The sequence below is a fragment of the Watersipora subatra genome, chromosome 1, assembly GCF_963576615.1.
Source record: "Watersipora subatra chromosome 1, tzWatSuba1.1, whole genome shotgun sequence".
Taxonomy (NCBI): Eukaryota; Metazoa; Bryozoa; class Gymnolaemata; order Cheilostomatida; family Watersiporidae; genus Watersipora; species Watersipora subatra.
In genome coordinates, this window is record NC_088708.1 from 45742942 (window position 1) to 45765522 (window position 22581).

At 35.7% G+C, this 22581-nt stretch overlaps 3 protein-coding genes across 3 annotated transcripts in view; 1 reads left to right on the plus strand and 2 right to left on the minus strand.

Moving 5' to 3' along the window:
- The window catches only part of LOC137386032 (transmembrane protein 209-like), a 29415-nt gene extending 26676 nt beyond the window's left edge, over positions 1-2739 (minus strand). Inside the window, exon 1 of the mRNA XM_068072684.1 lies at positions 2693-2739. The gene's annotated coding sequence lies outside the window, so the exon portion shown is untranslated. The remainder of the gene's footprint in view (positions 1-2692) is intronic.
- Positions 2740-2923: 184 nt separating this feature from the next.
- LOC137385821 (proteasome subunit beta type-3-like) lies at positions 2924-11295 on the plus strand. The gene is made up of 6 exons (XM_068072391.1): positions 2924-3046; positions 3266-3450; positions 3555-3662; positions 9714-9891; positions 10623-10717; positions 11164-11295. The coding sequence occupies exons 1-6, from the start codon at positions 3044-3046 to the stop codon at positions 11210-11212; spliced, it is 618 nt and encodes a 205-aa protein (XP_067928492.1). The 5' UTR covers positions 2924-3043; the 3' UTR covers positions 11213-11295.
- Positions 11296-11386: 91 nt separating this feature from the next.
- LOC137385820 (outer dynein arm-docking complex subunit 4-like) lies at positions 11387-20857 on the minus strand. Its single transcript, XM_068072390.1, has 12 exons — positions 20664-20857; positions 17043-17174; positions 16220-16373; positions 15992-16053; positions 15249-15420; positions 14013-14213; positions 13390-13597; positions 13009-13093; positions 12621-12819; positions 11962-12095; positions 11624-11735; positions 11387-11502 (listed from the first exon to the last, which is right to left on the minus strand). The coding sequence occupies exons 1-12, from the start codon at positions 20781-20783 to the stop codon at positions 11471-11473; spliced, it is 1611 nt and encodes a 536-aa protein (XP_067928491.1). The 5' UTR covers positions 20784-20857; the 3' UTR covers positions 11387-11470.
- Positions 20858-22581: the final 1724 nt, after the last annotated feature.

The following is a 22581-nucleotide window of genomic DNA, read 5'->3' on the forward strand; positions in this document are numbered from 1 at the left end:
TTCTAACTGTTGTCATCAAACTAATAAGTGGGTGCAAATGTATGGAATTATGTGCTAGTTTTATGTCATCTGAACAATTAAGCTTCATTAGAACTATGTATCAAGGATTACCGAAGAAAACATTAGATATGGTTGTGTTGGGACAAATTGCCACTAGCATAACAAACAAACCTCTCCAATGCGCTACAATAAATCTCTGCAGCGTACTCGTGCTACACTGTGTGAGTGCTAAACTACATAAAAAAGAGCTCTAGATTGAATGGTCATTTGATGAGTTGGGTTGATATTTCCGCATCCTGATGCCCTATGTGGTCACTTTTCGTTGACCTTACCACGACCTTCTGTGTAGGTAGACAATTCTGAATACACTTCCAAATCTTAGTTAAGTTGTTGGACTATCGTTAGATGCAGTCATAGCAATATAGCTTAATGAGAAGTGCCCAGTTTGAAGCATACCCTTTTAATGAGTATCTCCAGGACGGTGAGCGTTTAGCCACATACAGTCAAACATGGATAACTCGAACTTCAAGGGACCGAGCAAAAGTGTTCGAATTATCAGAGCGTTCAAGTTATCAGAGCACTGTCACAAGTCCATATATTTACTTATTTATTAGTAGATACATGAACATATACAAACTATAATATAAATCAAAAGCACAAATGGCTTGTTTCAATTTAAATGCTTCTAATGTAAAGTTTAAAACGTTTTCATGAAAAAGTATAGAGATTTTTCTATCACTTGAGATTGGTTTGTTGTTTGAGGTGATGTTATTGCCAGGACGTTTTTCAGATTGACATTGGCAAAACTTGATCGTTGTTGAAATGCTCAAAAGAGAAGACATTTTTTTCTTTTGGGGTTTTACCCACGATCAATTTTGCCGTTTTTTCTTGAAGTTTATGCAGATTACCTTACTTTACCTGGGATTCGTTAAGAGCAACACTCCGAGGCAGTTCAATTAGAAGTTTTACGAGGTTTTACGGTACATTCTATATCACTCACGCTTTTTTAATAGATACTTATTGAATGTACACACGTATTCTGTGTTTAGGTCAAACGATGAATAGTTTTTTGTAGCTCGGACAACGTATACGTTTAATCACAACAATTTTTAAGACGTTTTAAACATTCAACATTTCGACGTTGATTCAACACGGAATCAACGTCGGAAAACTATTCATCACGGGCTAGCCGGGTCACGCACTCAAGGATTTTCGCCACGCACATACAAAACAACATGCGATTTTTGTTTTGTATGTGCGTGGCGAAAATCCTTGCGCGCGTGACCCGGCTAGCCCGTGCTACTCATCGTATCGCAGTATAAATCAAATTTCACCAAACTTTTAGAAAAGTCGTTGACAAAAATATTTTGCCGATGGTGGTAATAACGACGCTTATGAATTACGAAAAGATGAAGTTTACCTCTATGGCTTTAAAGAGTTTTCAATTTTTTGGTAGGTATACATTTGTTTCTCAGCTCGTTGATACCGTTAATAAACACGTCGTAGATATTACTTATGCTTTGTTTTTTATCATAGAAGAAATTTGTTCTTGATACTTGGGAAAAATTGATTCCGTTTCTTCCATATTTGTTTTTAAATACAACCAAATAATATCTGTTTCTGATTTATAAATATCTGGAGTAAAATCAAGTTCCATAGAGATAATACTATGGTCCCTATACAGTGGATCTGATACCTCAACCCTAGATACAAAAAAAGTGTTTGTAAGGACTAAATCTAAAATGTTTCCTTTAATGTGGTTAGACTGGTGAACATGTTGTTGCAAACTTAACTCTGCTAATTTATATAAGAATGGGTTACAGAGTGAGAAACTGCTATTACTCTTGTAATGATCCCAATCAATTTGGGGAAGGTTAAAGTCTCCGCAAATACAAAGTGGAACTTTCTTGCTACTCATTGCTTTCCCTATTTCTTCGAGTAAGCTTGGAATAAGCAATACATCTTTATTATTAGGTGGTCTATAGACAACTGAAAAATAAAAAAACCAATTTTGCCACCTTGTATTTCAGCAAAAGAACCTCTGAAAGAGATTCCAAAGGAATAACCTCTACATGCACATCTGACATCTTACATAAATAGCTACTCCTCCCCCTCTAACATCTCTATCTTTTCGAAAAAAATTGAAACCATTAATTCTGACTTCTCCAGAGTTTATTTCAGATCCCAAAAAAGTTTCTGTAACACCAAAAACCAAAACGTTACAATGTTTAAGTCATTTGTTTTTCAAATAAATCCAATTTTACAGCACTGTTACTACGATCATCAAAAAGCGGTGGAGAGTATAAGCAGGTTGGCTAAAAACAGTGCTGTAGGCCTATATGTATTTTCGTATGCTTCTAATTGGATACATGCTATTCAGATGAAGTAAGTTACTGTTCTGACAAATAATTTGATGTTGCAACATTATTCAATTAGTTAATAACCAATGTACAAAAGTTTGCGCAATTTGATTATGTGTCTCTTGTTTTTCACGACAATATCGGTATCCATTAGCAGTGGAAAGGACTCATTAGCGCTCGATGGTCAAAATAGAATGACGATAACTGAAGAGTGGATTGAATAGATTTGACGCATCGAATCGCAAACAAAAAAGCACCTTCAGGGTAAAAAAAGACAATATTCTAAAAACAAAATAAACCATCGATCATTATACATATGTAAAATAAAATACCTATACTAGTTAAAATAATTTAACCTCCGCGCCTGGCTTCGGTAGCTCTTGAATTAGCCTTAGATTTTAAGATAAATGAAGAAACGGCTTCAAACATGGGTATCTGCTGAACGGATTCCTACATTTGAAATGACGGTAGGTTATTCCATAGACATATATAATTGTACCAAACTCGTGTAAATTTGAATCAACTGAGAAAACCTTCACATCTATTTGCAGTGCTTTTAGATAAGAGATTTGAAAGACCTACCTTCGAAAAAGAAATATCATCTGTACTTCGTGGGAAACATTAATTAAGAGTTCTATATTTGCAGCTGGTTGTAGAGAGCGGACAAGTTATATTTTACAATCATGGTAATTTTATTGTTTCATCAATTAAAATATAGTTGTATGCTTGCGTGCAATTTGGATTCTCTATTTCTAGATGCATCACCACAACTTGCATATTTGAAAAGTATATTTGATGGTTGTTTTTATTTCTCGCTTTCTGCCTAGGAAATTTTAATTCTCCGGTGACAGATTGAATTTTTTAGTGAGATTGTTGGTTACTATAAGTTATGAAATTCTTTGCAGAGTATTATGTCATACAACGGTGCCGCCATCATAGGCATGGCTGGCAAGGAGTGCGTTGCTATTGCATCTGACACAAGGTTTGGTATTCAAGGACAGACAGTTGGAACTAATTTCCAGAAAATATTTGAAATGGGCCCACGATTGTATATCGGTCTGCCAGGGTTGGCCACAGACGTACAGACAATGTAAGTCGCATGCATAACTTAACCTGTGTTTGCAATTATCTCAATGGGTTAATTTTATATCTTACGAGAAAAAGGATGACGCGTATGTAATCGTAATATTTTAGATCTCAGAAGCTCAAGTTTCGACTTAAACTATATGAGCTTCGAGAAAACAGGAAAGTCAAGCCTGACACTTTCATGAATATGGTTTCCAATCTACTATACGAAAGAAGGTAAGAAGGTAACATTTGTTGTCGAATGGCTTCTATTGTGTATTTGTGTGATAGGTTAATACCTACCTTTGTAAGTGTATATACAGGTTTACACGAGCACGTCTATTCAGGTCCAGCGCCAGTATTCAAGAGCCGAGACTAACGGTATATACGAGATTCCTCTGATATCTCTATGACGTAACAGCCGTTACTCTACATCCTCCCTCTAAGCCATTTCTTCTCCCCCACAGGTGCCAACACACCTGCAACAAACAACACAACCCAACAGCAGTATCTTGTCTCAACATGTGCAACACACTATACTAACTAACGATTGTCAATAATTAACTACTGTCAAACGAGACTGGACTAACAATATACATATAACGAACACAACAATAAACAAATGAAATGTAGATATACAATATACACGCTCCTTTTTTTTTTCATTGTTTTGTGTTCAGTTTGTGAACATTCGAACTACTATTTACACTATTTACAAGTTAGTTAGTGCCTACACACTATATTTACAACATGATATTGATGCCTAAACATCAATTATACTGACATCCGACGACGTCGCACTTCCCTATGACTGCCCAGTGTTTCTATGTTTATCTCGTTAACTCGACAAATTTCCATCTTCCAGTCATCTACAATTCGAGCACTTGGGTGTAAACCATCTGTTAGAAGATCATCTCTGAAGACATACCTTCCACGTCTTCTGGTGTTAACTTTCCTATGTAGATATGGGGTTACCATATCATTGTCCATATTGAAGTCTACAATGTCCCTGTTCTCTATTACTGACATTCCTTTTATCCTTCTTGTTGAAGACTCGAATAATGACCTTAGTCTGGAATTTAGGATCACTCCTCTATGTCTATTATAACGTTTAAAACACATAGGGTACACTGTACAAATCACAGGGTGTATCCTATACGCTGTCAAATATCGGATCCAGTCTTCAAATATTGTTGAGACATTTGATAGAGTCCTCCGACTCCGTAGACGACATTCTGAATATCCCTGTTTTTCCACCAGCTCCGAAAATTGTACAGGCCCAATATGTATATAGATTATTGAATTTTCATATTTTCCACTATTTTCAAATACATGTATAATTATATCGTACCAATCTGATCCTGTTAGTGTAACCGTCTCCCATTCAGGATCCAACAATCCTCGAACAATTGAATTACCGATTACATACGTCTTCATCTAAAACCATACATAGTATTAATAGAACTAATTATAAGTTAAGTTTTTTAACTGGTTTTGAAATTCTACCTGACCTAGTTTTCTTGACATTTGTTTCTGTAATCACAGGACTTCGACTTTCTGTGGGATGTTGAGCTTCCACAGCAGGCGCTCTCTTCTTATGAACTATGCTCCTGCTATGTGTTTCTTCTACATTGGGTTGTACTTCTGGCTGTACTGGTGGTATAACCTCTGGCTGTTGTCTTACTTCAGTTGAAATTTCTGGATTTTCCCATATTGCATTATCAGGATGGTCTGAACTTGTCTCTTTAGTTTGAGGCGTAGCACGTGCAACTTGAGACCTATTTCTTCTAATTAAATTATGTTGTTGGTTTGCCACCACCACTTCACGCCCTTGTGTAGCAATGACAGTAGCTGGCGCAGGTCTCTTTTGTGGCTCTCTAACTACAACTGCCTGTCTAACTGCTATTGGACTTCTTTCTCTAACTGCATGTGTGCGGTTATAGTTAAATGATTGTTTGATTCTCTGGTCTTTCTCAAAGGTCCTCAGTCTGCCAACATCAACTTGTTTTCCGGACATAATACCCATTGAATTCATGGGTCTATTAAATAGGAGTTGTGATGGAGAGTACCCGTTAGCAAGGGGCGTATCTCGATATGCACAGAGAGCAGCTTGAAGATTGAGATTTTTCCTCATCAAATTTTTCACCGTCTGCACTGCTCTTTCTGCTTCCCCATTACTCTGTGGATATTTTGGTGAACTTGTGACATGGTCAATATCCCATTTTGTCACAAATTTCTTAAAGCAATCAGCTATAAACTGTGGCCCATTGTCGCTTACTATGGTGTTCGGAACACCAATCATACAGAACAATTTCTCTAATTCAGCAACTATTACTTTGGTCTCAGTTGAGTCCTTCAACTCATGTACTGATATGTACCTACTATAGTAATCTACAGTTACCAAATAGTTTTCTCCGTCTTTTTCAGTTTTCCACCACGGTTTTTCTGGAAGCGAGGTTGTTATAAGAGGCTCCTTTGGTACGAAACTCCTCACACTTAATACATTCTTTTACTAAGTCTCTTATATCTCGAGACATACCTGGCCACCAGACAACTTCAGATGCTCTGCGTATGCACTTAGTTTCTCCTTGATGTCCTTCATGTATTTCTCTCAGAACTTTCTCTCTTTCCATCTCTGGAATAAAGACTCTGTTCATGTAAAATAGAATCCCGTCAATACATGTTAGGTATTCTCTGAATGTATAAAAGGATTTTACTTCTTCTGGCACATCTTTACTTGATGGCCAACCTCTTATAGTAAATTGTTTCAGCAGTGTTCCTATTTCATCCTCTAGCATGGCTGCTTTGATCCTGTTTAATCTTCCTGATGAAATTTCTAGAGAGTCCATCAACTCTAAGACTACACTGGAGTCCTTCAACTCCTTTATACTGGAGTCCTTCAACTCCTGTACCGGAGACCTAGACAGAGCATCTGCTAGTACCAGCTTACTTCCTGGAGTGTATATTATTTTATATGTATAGTTCATCATTTTCAGTCTGAACCGTTGCACTCTAATCGGAAGCTTAGCCAGTTCTTTCTCTCCCAGAATTGCCAGTAAAGGTCTGTGATCCGTTTCAATTGTTTTTTTTTTCTAGCTACATAGTAGTGAAGTTTATCACATGACCAACATATAGCAAGTGCTTCCTTTTCTATTTGTGCGTACCTCTTCTCAGCTGCTGTTAATGCCTTAGAAGCATACGCCACAGGTTTCCACTCTCCTTTTGCTCTCTGTAATATGGCTGCTCCAATACCATACGCAGAGGCATCAGCGCTAATCATAGTCTCGGCACTCACACTATAAGGCGTCAGGACAGGAGTAGAGGCTAAATATCTTTTAGCTCTGTAAATTGTTTCGCTTGTTCAAAACCCCATCTCCAGTCTGCATCCTTGCCAAGTAGCTGCCGCAAATGATTAGTCTTTGTAGCAAGAAGTGGTGAAAACTTTCCTAGGTAATTTACAATACCAAAAAAACGTCGTAGCTCTGTTCTGCTTGTCGGTGTCGGAAAGCTAAGTATCGCGCTAGACTTTTCTGGATCTGCGTGTATACCAGCTTCGTCAATCACATGACCTAAAAATGTCAATCTCTTTTTATTGAATTCACATTTCGAGTCATTCAGCGTTACTCCTGCTATTTGAAGTTTCCTCAAAACTTCTCTCAATCTTTGGTCATGCTGATATTGATCTGATCCATGCACTAAAATGTCATCCATTTGACAAACGATTCCTTCTACACCCTCTAATATCTTTTGCATTTCGCGCTGGAATATTTCGGGTGCGGAACTGATACCAAACGGTAGTCTTTTACATATGAATCTTCCAAAGGGAGTAATGAAAGATGTTAATCTTTGAGAATCATGATGTAGTTTCATCTGCCAGTATCCGCAATTTGCGTCTAATTTGCTGAATATTTTAGAGTTTCCCAATTCACTTAATGTTTCTTGGGCATTAGGCAAGGGATGGAATTCACGCTTCACCGCTTTATTTAATCTTGTAAAGTCTATACATAAACGTAACTTTCCGCTTTTCTTCGGTACCACAATACAGGGAGCGCACCAATATGTTGGTTCTTCTATCTTCTCAATGACTCCTAACATTTCCATCCTTTGTAATTCCTCAAGCAAAGGTTCTCTTCTCGCAACAGCTACTCTTCGCGGTACACTTTGCGCAAAGGGTGTTACTGAGTCATCTAAGACGCTTCTTGCTTTCGTTTCCATGGTTCCAAGGCCTTTAAACAAAGCTGGGAACTCTGATATCCAGTCAATTCCTGTTTGTATATTGTCCATAAAATTTAAAATCCCTAAATTTGCAATGGCTGGCTTGCCCAGCAATGGTGTCACTAATTTGTCAACAATATAAACATTTTCTCTTACGGAATTGTCTCCTGCCGAAATAATTGCTTCTGAGTATCCTAAAACTTTCAAGTTATAATTACCGGCACCTTTGAGTGTTTTATCTGTATTTCGTATTCCTGACACACAATGCTTTAGTGACGCCGGTATGGCTGTCACTGCAGCTCCTGTGTCAAGCTTAAATGTTACATGTGTTGAGTTTACTTTGGTGTTAACCAGCCAAGCTTTAGGAGTTTCCGTTATTATGTTATTTCCTATATACTGTATGTCTAGTCATTCTGACTCAGACCCCAAGTACAATCCCCCAAGCTCAACTTCATTTTCCTCCACAACTTCATCAGTAGCTCTAGTTTTTCCCAGTCTTCTTTTACAGACGGCTGACTTACTGTAATAGCCTTTCAGTTTACACACAAAGCATGTTGCATTCTTTGCTGGACATCTTTCCTTGGTGTGTGTCTGCCTTCTGCTACAGTAAGGACACTTTTGTTTCTGTACAGAAGTTTCACTCTTGTATTGATTTGTGGTCCTTGGAAAACGAGATCTAATTTCATCTACATTATCACTGGCTGATGATGTACTCATTTGAAGCACTGAGGAGTGGTGGGTAACATATTGTTTAGCCTTCTGGATAGCTTTGGCTAATGTCAAATCCTCTATATCAATCAGATATTCCCGTAGCTTGTGGTCACTGACCCCTACTACAATCCTATCGCGTATGAGCTCATCTTTCATTGTTCCATAATCACAGTTGTCGGCTTGTGTCTGAACATCTGTGATAAACTGGATGTATTGAAAGACTTCCTTGCTTCATGTCATTAAACTTGACTCGCTCATAGATTAAATTCTTTACTGGTTCAAAATGTGCATCAAAAAATTTAACTACATTATCTAATGTCTTTTTAGTTTCATTCTTTGACTCGTCAAATGTAAACTGGTCATATATTTTGACGCTATCTGATCCCATCAATAAAAGTAGATTTGCCACTTTTTCTTCCTCAGACATTTTAGAGTATTGTTTTGCAATTTTCACTATTGCAAACTGTGATTTGAAAGTTTTCCAGCTAGCTGACAGCCTGCTGCTGTCTTTGAAATCCAATCGCTGCACGAATCTATCATCTTTTGTATCTGCCATGTTTTTATTTATTTAAATTAAATGTATAATAACTTCTGATTTTTACTGGTTCCAACAAACTCCGAAAACACACAAATGGCAGCAATATGGCTGCAATAAACTCACAGGCTCCAACAAGCCAAATTACAAATATAATATTACTATACAGCAATGTTAATAATATGATTCCAACAAATCACAGTACAGTTACAGTAATGGTGCAAACGATCCACTACTTCTTCTATATTACAATAACGCTGGCTCCACTAAGCCACAATACGATATGTATACGATGTACAATGTAACTGTGGCTCCTACAAACCACTTTACAATTTAAACCTGTCTGCAAATCTCTAATGAATTCCTGCAAATTCAGCCTACATATACACTACAGTCTATGTTGTTACAAGGTTCCTACAAACCTACAAACTACTGCAGTCTCAATGATATGATCAATACAGCTGAATGAATTCCACCTGATATTGAGTTATAATATGAATCTGTCCAATATCAATAACAAGTCTAGGCGCAGTGTTCGTATTTTCTGACACCATGTATGATAGGTTAATATCTACCTTTGTAAGTGTATATACAGGTTTACACGAGCACTTCTATTCAGGTCCAGCGCCAGTATTCAAGAGCCGAGACTAACGGTATATACGAGATTCCTCTGATATCTCTATGACGTAACATCCGTTACTCTACAGTATTGTGCTGAACTAGCTTTGCAGTGTAACTATTACAAGACAAGATTTTTTAAAGTTTCCTTTTATTATTGTGTTATTATGCTACTGACTAACACCACTTGTGGTTCTTAACGCTTGTAGGTTTGGACCATACTTTGTGGAACCTGTCATAGTAGGTCTTCATGAAAAATCCAACAAGCCATACATCGCATCGATGGATCTTATTGGCTGTCCAATGATTGTTGATGATTTTGTTGTCAGTGGAACTTGCTCTGAACAGATGTTTGGTGTTTGTGAAACAGTTTTCAAACCTGATATGGTAAATACTTCCTTAACTATTTAAAGTTGCATCAATAAGCTAAATACCTAAATAGCTGAAGCTAAATATCGTCACCAAGCTTATTTAGATTAATATTATTTTATTGTCACAGTGACCAATTAGCACTCGGTATCATACTGTACATTATTTTGTTTTCATGAGAACTTGGTCATTTAACTCAAATGGTTGAGGCCGCTCTTCAATATGTGGAAACTATTTAATTTAAATTTATGGCAACTATTGTATTGCTGTTATGGAAACCCTTGCATCAGCAGTCATGAAAGATTAACCAACAACTAATGATAGCCTGTAGTAGATTAGTTGGTATGGTCGTTGGTTCTCATTGTATCTGTTTAGTGTCAGTTTTCTAACGATAAAATTTGTTTTACTTTTTGGCCATTCGTTGTAGCCAAATAAAATGTTAATCCTACAAAATCTTTTCAAATGTTGCAAAGCTGAGTTTAGAGCAAAGATATACGTTTATACATTATCTAAATAGTGGCAGTTGAATGCTGACATTATTTTTCCTCTGAAGTCCTTGAGAAATAAAACAGAGCTGTTAGTTTAGCGGTTTTCAAAATTTTGGCATGTCCCGTATATATAAATTCTGGCAGTAATTAATGACCATATTTTATTCTGGAAGGACGTGTCATGAACTGAGTGCATAACGAAACCATCCTAGCTCTAACCTGATTTGTGTAGATGTTGTCATATTGTGAGATATCCTTTAGAGTCCTGAGGATCTATTTGAGACTATAAGCCAAGCGCTACTGAGTTCAGTCGATTCAGATGCTGTTTCTGGATGGGGTGCTGTAGTTCACATTATGTAAGTATAATTGACCCATTAGCCCAGTGTTTCTCTGATTGTATACAAACCTTTGTCAACAGGTATTATTTTTGTGTTTTGTTCTATTGTTCATTTGCATCATGAAATGTTGTAGCCAGTGACATGCTGTAGCTGATATGTTATAGCTGGTGACATGACCTGTTGACATGCTGTAGTTGGTGACATGACTTGTTGACACTTTGACATGCTGTAGCTGGTGACATGCCGTAGCTAGTGACATGACCTGTTGACATGCTGTAGCTGGTGGCTTGTTGTAGATGGTGACATGTTGTAGATGGTGACATGTTGTAGATGGGGACATGACCTGTTGACATGCTCCATCTGGTGACATGACCTTGTGACATGCTGTAGCTGAAAACATGAGTTGTTGACAGACTGTAGCTGGTAGTATGACCTTTTGTCATGTCAGAATCCATGTTTTGTAGTGAAAAAGACAAGATTACAACAAGGACACTGAAAACAAGGCAGGATTAGATAGTGCATCCCAATGGCTGATCATTTATTACAGTTTTATGCTGTCATATATTAGTAAATATAGTCAATATCCACTCACCCTAGCACACCAGTCTTATTATGCTACATAGTAAGTTTACTATTCGAGTGCGGTATATCATTATGCTATAAAAATATATATACATTCCCATAGGAAGACTGTCAGTGAGATTTCTATGTGATTGCATAGAATTATTCGAGCAGACTGTTTCTGATCCGTCAAAATAATCTGTAGAGTTTCTATTCAGTGGTTTCTTCAGTCGGTAGCTCTTCTGCAAAAAACATTTAGTCAATTGTGCCTGAAGGTCTAATGCTTGGGTACACTTGAGGTAAGAATCATGAACATATAAAATTGCCTTCTCAATCGTTTGCAGCTATTCCATTTGCACTCACCTGGTGCAGCAGATTGTTCTCCTGTTTGTTCTGTCTCTTCGCTTTGTTCCTGTTGCTTACCGTCATTTTGTTCTTGTTCGGGATCTGAAGCTTTGCTGACTTCCTCCGTTTGCTATTATTGGATAAGCAAAAACGCTTAGAAAGCCTTCACAAAACTGATGAAATATGTGTTACTGCAGTGGTGCTATAAATAAATTGGTCTTATACAAACTTAATAACAGAACTAGGACCATCAGAAATGTCTTTAGATGATATGGTAATCTCGTGTGGCAGACAATTGGAGTTTGAATTGCTATTGTCAGTACTGCTAATTAAACCACCTCTGAGTGTCTACGTACGTGTGCCATTTTTTTGTTGACGTCATTTAGTGCAGACTTAATAGCATTCTCGGCTACTTCATCATTCATATCCCGAGATAGCTCTAAGGCTTCTTCAAATGACTTAGCAGCTCCTTTGTAATCCTGCAGTTTCACTGCAACAATATAATTCCATAAAATAATATGCATACCTAAGAAATGTAGCTGATTAATTTGCCTAACAAGTTTTCTTTAAATGAAGGTATAAATAATGCATGTTGCAACTCTCATTTACATAATAGTAAAACTTAGTACAACCCATCATAAGCTAGACATGCAGCGTTATGCTTCCATTTACGGGCATTACAGAATTAAATTTATATATTGTTTTTTCTGAAATACCAACAAATAGATTTATGCTTGTTATGTTATACTTTCTGTAATGAAAAAAGAACAAACCATTGCAGTAATTACGCAACACAGAAAGATCTGAATAGATATCTGCATCAAGTTAGCTTTTGGCGATTATTGGTATATGGATCTCCCTTGATAAGTTAAATCATGGCATCTCTACTTTTTGGCAAATAACACTGATGTAAATTTCAAGAGTTAACTTTTGCTGCGACAGTGAAAATTCAACACGTAAATGTGGAACTTCGTTCAAGGTCATCTATAGTTCACTAATCATAAAAAAGAAATACCCAAAGCTTGTGCGATAAGAACTCCAGCATGCAGCTTCCATTCATCATCATGAGCTTCGTGTGCTGCCTCCAAAGCCCTTTCTCCGTAACCACGCGCGACATCAAATCGACCTGATTCTAAATAGCACCTGCCGATCTCGTGGAAGAGCCACGTTGATTCAAGAGCTGACTTAGACATTGGTACCTTGTCCTCCCAGACCTACCAATATGATCAATAACTGCATTGATGCTCGTGATTTGGAACATTAATGATCTTATGACATCAAGAGATTGAACAGCGCTCTAGTAACTGGGATGTAGAAGCGTTATTTACCTAACAGCAAACTTTGTTATAGTACTGGATTAGTAGCGTATCAGAGGCTGATGTGTGCTAATAAACAACAATTACCTCAATGGCCTTAGCAAATTCTCCAGATCTGGCATGGACTCTACCCAAATTGTCCAAAGCTCTTGACTTGGCTTCAGTGAGATCACTAGAGGGAGTAAATAAATGCAATTGTTTCTCCCTTTTCAGGATCTCATTGATCAGTAGTTTCATAAGAGATGGAAGACAACTCCACACAACTAATCTCTCATCAAAATAGGTCCTACTGCTCTTTGATTAGCCCAAAAAGCTCTCTTAATTCTTCACTACTCAACCCTCTACCTAATCCAAAACAAGCTTCCCCAACTTCTCATTTCCTTAATTAACACAGTAATATTCAGTCTGAATGGTGCCCAGCTAACACCGCTAAAGTATAAAATTTAACACCTGTTACTGAAGACTTACTTTTCATTAGCTAGATCGAGGTCCTTGTTGTGATTGACTAAGGCTCTCTTGTAATTGCCCATTTCCAGATATGCATTACCGATGCAACTATATAGGCTAGCAGTGATCTCTTTATAGTTAGATATATCTGAATCATTCAGATTCTGTACATAGGTCAATGTTTTCTGAGCTCTCTTAAGGCTTTCTTCTGGTTTACCTTCTACCTGGTCTAAAGTGATGAGAAGGTAATTTTTTAATTCATATGTGTAATTGGAGAGTATTAAAAGATTAATTTTAGGCCACCAATTATTCAAAGTATGTAATATACATGTACTTATCAATGTATTTTACTGAAATATATAAAGAGGTGTTTTGCTTTGTTTGTTTTATTCCATTGAAAAAAACAGTAAGAAAGAGAAAAAAGTAGGACATAGGTTTTAACTAAAATGGATGAAAGTTCAAGCTACAAACTGTTTCAAAATTTATATCATTAAATTACATTTATTTTAGTTTAATTAGTATTTTATTTATTTTACATTTATTATATCTGTTTTAATTACAAGCTCTCTTTTTGATTCAACTGCTCATAATTAAATAAAGTTGGAGAAGATATATATAGCTGATGTGATGTTGAAAAGACTCACCCTGGTCGATTCTCTCGAGTTGAATCATTACATAGTTCTCATGATTTCCTTTCTTCTGTTTTCCTTTCAGCCTATCCTGTTTTTCTCGCTTGCGAGAATACATCGGCTTTTGTTGTCTCCAAAAGTCTGTTCTTGTATCTAAGTAGTGGAGTCCATCACAGGCCAGATCATATATCTGCTGTCCGTTTTTAGAGCTGGTATCTGAAACATAAGCGTGTCCTTTGAAGTACTCCGTAAGTTGTTTATTATTAGTGTTCTTATCGTTACTACTGCTTATAGTCTGCTGTTAGAGAAATGTTTAAAACAACCTTAGCACGTTCAGAGCCATTTGAAATATGCAGTCCCTCCTGACTGTTGCTTTTCGACTAATAGGAAATCTGCTAATTCGTAAACAATCATTCGCATCTAGTCTCAGTATTATTCCTGTATAGGTGTTCAGTGTTCTAATTTTTAAGCGAAGTAATTGAGATGCGCTGATACAATTGAAAAACCTCATAAGAAGACAAATCTTGAGAGATCGTCTTGAGCCCTTGAAAAATATCAGCAAAAGGAGCTATTGAGGAAAGTTTCTCATTTTATTCATCAACTGTTAATCAATAGAAAGCCTGTACATGTTTATGTACTGTATGTTTATGGATCTATGATCCATAAACATACAGTTTAACAAATGATCAGCAGAAGTGCTTAACCTTGAAGTTACTACTCAATGTGAGATTGTGAGGTATTGTCAGTAGCGTGAGATGATGGCTACTTGACTTGATAATGTTTCAATTTATTTTTCTTGAATAAGCTAAAATAGCAGGCAGACACAGGGTTTAGATACAAGTGGGTGCACAAATATACAAATATATATATATATATACAGGAGCGAGAAGACAGATGAGTAGGACAGCAGACATTCAGACAGATACGCAAAGAGACATACTGACTGCCGCGCAAACAGGTACAAAGACAGGCAAACATCCAAAGACGGACACACAAACAGGTCTGCAGTGAGACTCTTGGGAAAAACATGCATGCGGACACACAACACATGCAACGATCAAACAGTCTAGCATGAAGACAGACAGACGCGGAAATAGAAAAACAACAAGCGACAAATGCTATTGTTTTATTTGGAAGAGCCATTAGGCAGATCTCAGCACAGTGCATGTACATGCTATCTACTGGAGATTTCTATATATGTATATATCTAACTGACGCACATAAGTTTTCTATAGTAGGTTAATTGCTCACCAGTTTCTTTAAGCAGCTTTTCCAAGAACTCCTTGTCACCATATAGTTCACCAAGGAGCTGCCTGACGGTCTTTTCTGTACCCGACTTCGGTGGTGGTCGTTTCTTCTGCTCGCTGCCAGCTGTAGCTCTTCCATACGTAAATGACGCTCCTGGTTTCTTTAGCTTGGTTTTCTGTTCATGAAAATTAGTGAAGAAAAAGTGCAGATAAAATCATTAAACAGTGAGTCGCTTTCATAAAACACTAGGGGTAGAATATGTATTTTAACTATATTATTCAACCAGTTCTGCCCCTACAAACCATATGAATGGTAGAAACGAAGGCCATCTAATTACATCTCTAGGGTATAAGAATAGACAACATATTAAAAGCAATCAGTCTAGCATCTCTTCTGGTGCTTTTTGCTTGGACCAGCTAAACAAAATTTTTAACCGCACCTGCTGAGATGCTGACATTCAGCGAATATAAGATTTTTCTAATTCAACTTGAATACATAAGATGTTTGACAAAAGATAAATGAAATAGCATGATATAACAAGTGTAACTAACAGCAGTTTACAAAAAGGTTGTAAGAAGGCAGTCGGAGTTTAGAAAGGTCATGAGTGTTGCTGACTGTGTAAAGCGGGGAGCAGGGCGGCGTATTGATAGGTGAATGAGATGCTGTCAGTATATAATGTTGTCTGTGGTGTAGTTTTCGCAGCTTATAATTTATATAATAAAATAACAGAAAGACCAAGGTCATACCTCATCTTGTTTAGCAAAGAATGACAAGTCTCCTTCCTTGGTCAGCTTAACTGCTTGTGGAGCTGCAAATATGTAACAATGTTTGGAGTTGTCCTATCAATAAAAAGTGTAAAATCTATTTGCTGCTGATAGGAAGATGATAAAAATCATCATTTATCTGTCTATTGCTTCATCTACTAGCATTTTCTCTATCACAGTGCTAATTTAGGTTAGAAGAGTGTGACTTACTTCCGACTGCATTGTCGATCGCTTCCTTTGCTTTTTGTATTCCTAGCCTAAACTCATGGAGTTCTGGCCTCAGCTTGTTTCCTCTGTGATAGAAAACAAGTGCCAGCTCAAACTCTCCCTTGCAATACAGAGCTTCAGCTTTTGCGAAAATTCCCTGAAATACAGATACTTGTCTAAAATATGCAGTTGCCCAAGTCGCATAAAGATCTTTCTAAAATGGCTAACACCCATAGGGTCAAGGTCATTTTTTGACAAACATCAAAATCAAAGACCAAGGTTGTGCTTTACAAAGAGATTTTTACTCAATCAATGTGTGTAGCCAATAAAACAGTAATGAAGTGAAATAATATCATTTGCTCGCTTGCAAACTTGACACACTGAAATGCATCATCCATTACAACTTAAACAATAATACTTAGGTTTTTATTTTCCGTACAAACACTATTAATCTAGAAAAAACTTGAGTAATATTTCATATATATTTCATTTTTTTCTTCAGTACTTCCCTTTACACAAATTATAGCAAATAAAAATGTACACAGTCGCTCAATAAATGATATGGCATCAGCACAAAGGTCACTATTACAGTCACTCCTTAACTGACACCATTCACTGACTGACTGTAACACCCAAACCATGCATAAAACCTGTAAAATGGCAAAAAAAGTTTTAAAACACTACAGGATATCGCCTGAAAGAAAAAATTTTCCATATACACAACTTCGTACTTGATGAAATCCTAAAATACAAGTTGAAAATAGTGTCAGTTCTATAAGTGGAGAGTGAGAAAAGTGACAGAAGGAGTACTAGTACTAGTTCATACCTTGTGGTACTCTGGGTCATCACTAAGGCAAGTTTCAGCATCCTCCAAAGCCTTTGCATTGTCTCCTAATTGTAGATGACACCTTGATCTAGCTACGAGACATGCTCGGTCTCCTTCTCGAATTTCCAATGCCTGTTAATTTTATTCCTTTCATTAAAACTTGAATTTGAGGTAAAAAGCCTATTAATAAAATCCACAACTAATAGGGCATCATTTGTTCTAGTAAAAGAATCTAGCAAGTGCTAAGTACATATTTACAACTACGTATTAAGAAACACCACGTATTATAAAATACTACCAGGCAATGCTAACCATGATAAGATTTGTGTCTTACTAAAAAGATGCCTTCAAAATCAAAAGATTTTTAAATATTTCCTTTTTTTAGGTGTGATATTGGATTAAGTTATTTCAATATAAACACTGCTGACTTGCATGAATATAACTTTTGAAACTTCCACAATCTAAAGTAGGTGCAGACAATTTGAGTAACAGTGTTATCGATAAGTCTAAATTTGGAACAAAAACAGCAAGAAATTGGTGCCTTTATGTATTCTTTTAATAATTCGGCATAGTTGTTGCATCATTATACGCAAATAATTAGACTCAACTGCAACTGTAAAAAATGCTGATTAGGCCATTAATCTAATCTAAGGCTTTAAATATAATTTTGATGTTTACAAGGTTTAGTTGATCAAATTATATGACACACCGCTGTAATTTTCCTTCATGAATATCTTGTTGCTTTTTCAACTACTTTAACATGAGCTCATGAAAATTTTTGAGACTTTTTATTGATATCGAAAGTGTTACATCTAAAATGCTATATTTACTACAATACTAAACTGACAGTTCATTTTCTTATAGAAAATAAATTAATGACTCCACTAATGGTAAGACTGAAAGTATAAGAATTTATGGCTTTCAGTTCAAAAACACATCAAAATTGCTTGTACTCTTTAAGCGGTCACAAATCAAGCAGCAGTTAGAGTAAATTACATAGTAACTTGCAAGGAATTACTGTATCTGTTGACTTGTGCTTATATTCATATTGCTAAGATAACTCCAACATACAGTATTTCATACATAGAAAGCAACACGCTGAACGAACAAGAATTAATTAAACTGTTGAGCGGGAATAAAAAGAACACCCTGCACGTCAATCTATTCAAAATGATTATTAGAAAGATAAGCCTAGCAAACTACTTAGTTGCTGCAGCCGTCATAGAACAATTGTCTTTGTAATGCAGGTATTGCGCGTGTTTTCTACTAAAGAATTGTTCAAAAAAGCTCATTTTGAGTTACTTTAAAACACCTAAACATATAATGGAAAGCCTTAACATAAGCAATGCCTTACAACATGTTCATTTCAGAACATTTCCTTTGTCGAAAGCTACACTTTATAAATACATGTATAAGATTTTAATTAGTATGAAATCGTGTGTGTTAAATAAACTAGTGAATATTACTATAAATCATTGTTTCTAACTTACTGTGTTTTAATACGAAGTGTTGCTAAAATGTGCGTGCATACAGTAATATAATTAAGGAAAAACTAAAATTTATATTTTTAGAGTTTCATACTTATAATGTATACCAACAGTATTAAATATACAGCGCTGCTGAAAGTGTCCTGACATGTGGTTGATGCCTAAAGATAATGCAAGTTAATGTAAAATAAACACAACACCAGTTCTCATCTTAATTTTATTTCATGCATAAACTTTCTTATAATGTATCATTGTTAAATTATCGTTATTATTATTATAGTGGGAATAGCATATAGAGACTACTATACTATAAAATATATACATCTGCTAAACATAATTTATACTGGCCACTTTTTTTATTTTCCTTGTTCTTGTAATTATAATTTCTCAAACTCTTGTACTTAACGATTTCAAGAACACCAGCTAGCTTAAACATCAAATATGTAATTACACAAATGATGTTTAAACTAGCTACGGCTTTTAGACATTGACACCAGATGGCTTTGAAACAGTGTCTACGTATACAGCTATGTTTTGTCTATGAAATGTAAGGCTATGGGAGCGTGTAGAAACTGGATTATGTAACTTATGCTCTTAGGCACCTATTATAAAATTAGTAAAATTCTTTGGACAACAAACACTCGTGGTATAAGGCTTCATGATATTTTATCATTATTAACATTGTTATTATTATCATCATTATTAACATCATTATTATCATAATTATTATCATCATTATTAACATCCTTATTATCATCAATATTATCAACATTATTATCATCATTATTATCATCATTATTAACATCCTTATTATCATCAATATTATCAACATTATTAACATCATTATTAACATCCTTATTATCATCATTATTAACATCCTTATTATCATCAATATTATCAACATTATTATCATCATTATTATCATCCTTATTATCATCATTATTAACATCATTATTAACATCATTATTAACATCAATATTATCATCATTATTAACATCATTACTACCACCATTATTATCATTATCATCATTGGAACAAAAGATTTTGCATCACATTCTGGTTTAACTGGCATGACTTGACTTTTGTTAGGTAATTTTTCAAAAAAAGCAACAATGTTGTGTTATTCTTTCTCAAATACATGTGCATTTAGTTCATAATAGCATAGCAAAGCTGTTTGTTACTCTAAAATAAATATTAAAAGCATATTCTTAAACATCTAGCCAATTTAAAGCAGCATTAATTTAATAAAAGTGACAGTTTTGGTGCCATAAGTTTGTATCTCATCAATAATTTACAGTTAAAATAAAATGACAAAATTGGAACGTTGTCTATTCTTGCACCAAGATGTGCCTCTCATGTAGTTTTTACCAACACATTAAAACTCCAGTTTTATCAATCATGGTATTTGACTACAACTGAATTTTTGACTTGCATTCTATATACCTTTTTTCTAACAAAAATTTTTTAGTGGCAGATCTAAATAGAAATGCTTAAATATAAGCTAATGTTAGTTTAGTTTAAAAAAAAGCTGAAGCTAATATTTAAAGGTTTAAATGACAACTGAGTTAATACGGTTTTATAATCATACCCTGAACAAGAATGCATGGTGCCATAGTGATCTCATAGCTAATTGAAGTGGCGACAGCATTGCCACTCCTACAACAGTAAACATATCTACAAAATAAAAACTTTGTCTTTCTTGTAAGGCGGTGTCTAACGTGCAAAAAATAATTATAAGCTAGCTATTTTGTTTAATAGATTGTGTAATTCTTTCAAATTAATTTTTAAAGTTGCTGTAAACTCCAAACAAGTATGATTTGGTTAAAGGAAAAGCTATTTTTCTAAAAGTATTTATGCTGATTTTGATTTAAATCTAATTTATATCAAATTTTATTTTAAACACTCAAAACATGAATAACTATTTTTTCTACACATTTCTAAACGTCTACGTTGAGCAACTCCACGAGTCGAACGTAGCAAAAGTACGCATAAGTTAGACTAACTGTGTTAAGAGATTAATATAGTTTACAAAAGTTGTGTAAAAATACTTAAGCAAAAATTCAAACACATTAACAGTTTATGTCGTGATAACATGACTTAAGATTACTATGTAAACAATCCACCAGATGCATACCAATGAATAACTTTCTATTGACTTTCTGTAGTTTCCTTGTTTGTATAGTGCATCTCCTTCAGCCCTATAAATCTCATACGTTCCTTTAGGACCATTGTCGCTTCCTTCTCCGTCATACATTGTTTGGCACAAACGACTTGTACGTTAGAGCATAAAATATTTATGAAATCAATAAAGTTTGGTGTCTTGCCACTTGTTGCTATCTCAAGACCTACTAATATGGCGAGTTGCATGGCAACGCTGTGAAGCGCAATGAAATAGAAATGTATTTAATTTGTGGGAGGTACCGAAGCTACACGATCGTTTCAATACCAGCTACTCGCAGGCTATAAGTCATAGGTCTAGAAAGGAGACTTGAAACTAAGAGTCATAATGTCGAGTAGCGCCGAGTAATTCGAGAGCACCAGAAAGGACCACTCCACTAAAAATATTTCGCATCCGTTTTTAAACTTTCTTTCAATGATTAGAAAAACCGGTCAGGTATAATTGCAGTGGCTCAAAACCTGGTCAGTTTCTGGGTCGTTTTGTAGGGGTGGAGCTTAATCCGGAAATACAAAAGCTTTAAAGTTAACCGAACCGGTCAGGTATAATTGGGTCAGGTATAATTGCAGTGGCTCAAAACCTGGTCAGTTTCTGGGTCGTTTTGTAGGGGTGGAGCTTAATCCGGAAATACAAAAGCTTTAAAGTTAGTCGAACCACTGCAAACGTTTAGTTGTTGAGAAATCGAGTAGTTATCTTTTTGTTTAACAAAATATCACGTAAGCATCTTTTCCAAGCAAATTTTTAATTACAAATATGAGTATTTACATAGCTGTTTATCGTAGTTTTTTCTTGTTAAGAATAAATGGTAACACGCTCACAAAACGGAAAAATCTTCTCAAAAATACACCATTAATTATTCTGTATTCGTTTATATTTGAAAAATAGTTTTATATTTTTTTAATATGGATACACTTTTGTAAAGCGGTATTACATAAAATATTGAAAAGTTACGATTGTGTTCTGAACAAATAAAATGCATAACATAACGGTTGTCCACTTTGTTACCATTCTGAGAGTCTAAAATGATTCTATTTTGTTTCACTGTAAATATTAGTATTAGCATCTCGTTAGGCATTGATTGTAAAAATGAAGGCAACAGAAGACATCAGTTTCTTATCTTTACTGTATTTGCTGCAAGCACACACTTTTTTAACAACTAACTTTATATTACTACCAAGTCTCAACTGTAGTACATTTTGAAACAACAACAGTATGTAGCTACCTAAGGAACAACCATTTAATTGTGTATCTCAAATTTTATTTGAACTTGTTACTACAATGGTGCGCTGTCAGTAGCACTGCCAGGCCTAGGCTGTATCTCATCTGTTTGGTTCACAAAAAGTGTAGGAGAGGAGGCAAGGTAAAGCAAGTTTTTGTAGTCTTCTGCAATGCAGGGCAGTTATATTTTTGGACTAGACAGCCTGCCTGTGATCAGTAGTCCTCAGTAGTCAGAGTCGCTTACTGCTTGCAATTTGTCTTAAAAAATTAATTGAAATGCACTGCATATTCATATTGCTTCAACCCTAAAAGAAGACCTCAGTGGGTCATCATGTATTCATAACTGACTTTTTGTAGTCATCATTTCATCTTCTATATAGGCCTACCTACAGGCCTCCCGTGCCTGTAGTCGGCAATCATGTCGGTAGGTTATCGAAGCCTCGATAGCTGAATGACATGATCGCTGACGACAGTCAACTTCTACGAGGAGCCTGAGGGCCTACCAAATATATTTTTTAATTGCTGTGCATTTAAGCATTATGCCGCTCCTTCTTGCCTCATTGTTAGACGAGACTGAGCAAGCCATCAAAGCCCATGGAATCGAATATGGCAACAAGTTTTACACAAACCATGAGGACGGCATATTCAACAAGCATGA

Coding starts and splice junctions, on each gene's coding strand:
- LOC137385821 (XM_068072391.1), top strand. Junction 3,451..3,554: donor GCCACAGACGTACAGACAAT/GTAAGTCGCATG, acceptor GTAATATTTTAG/ATCTCAGAAGCTCAAGTTTC. Junction 3,663..9,713: donor AATCTACTATACGAAAGAAG/GTAAGAAGGTAA, acceptor TAACGCTTGTAG/GTTTGGACCATACTTTGTGG.
- LOC137385820 (XM_068072390.1), bottom strand. CDS start 20,783: ATGTATGACGGAGAAGGAAGCGACAATGGTCCTAAAGGAACGTATGAG. Junction 16,374..17,042: donor ATGACCCAGAGTACCACAAG/GTATGAACTAGT, acceptor TCTGTATTTCAG/GGAATTTTCGCAAAAGCTGA. Junction 11,503..11,623: donor AGAACAATCTGCTGCACCAG/GTGAGTGCAAAT, acceptor TGTTTTTTGCAG/AAGAGCTACCGACTGAAGAA.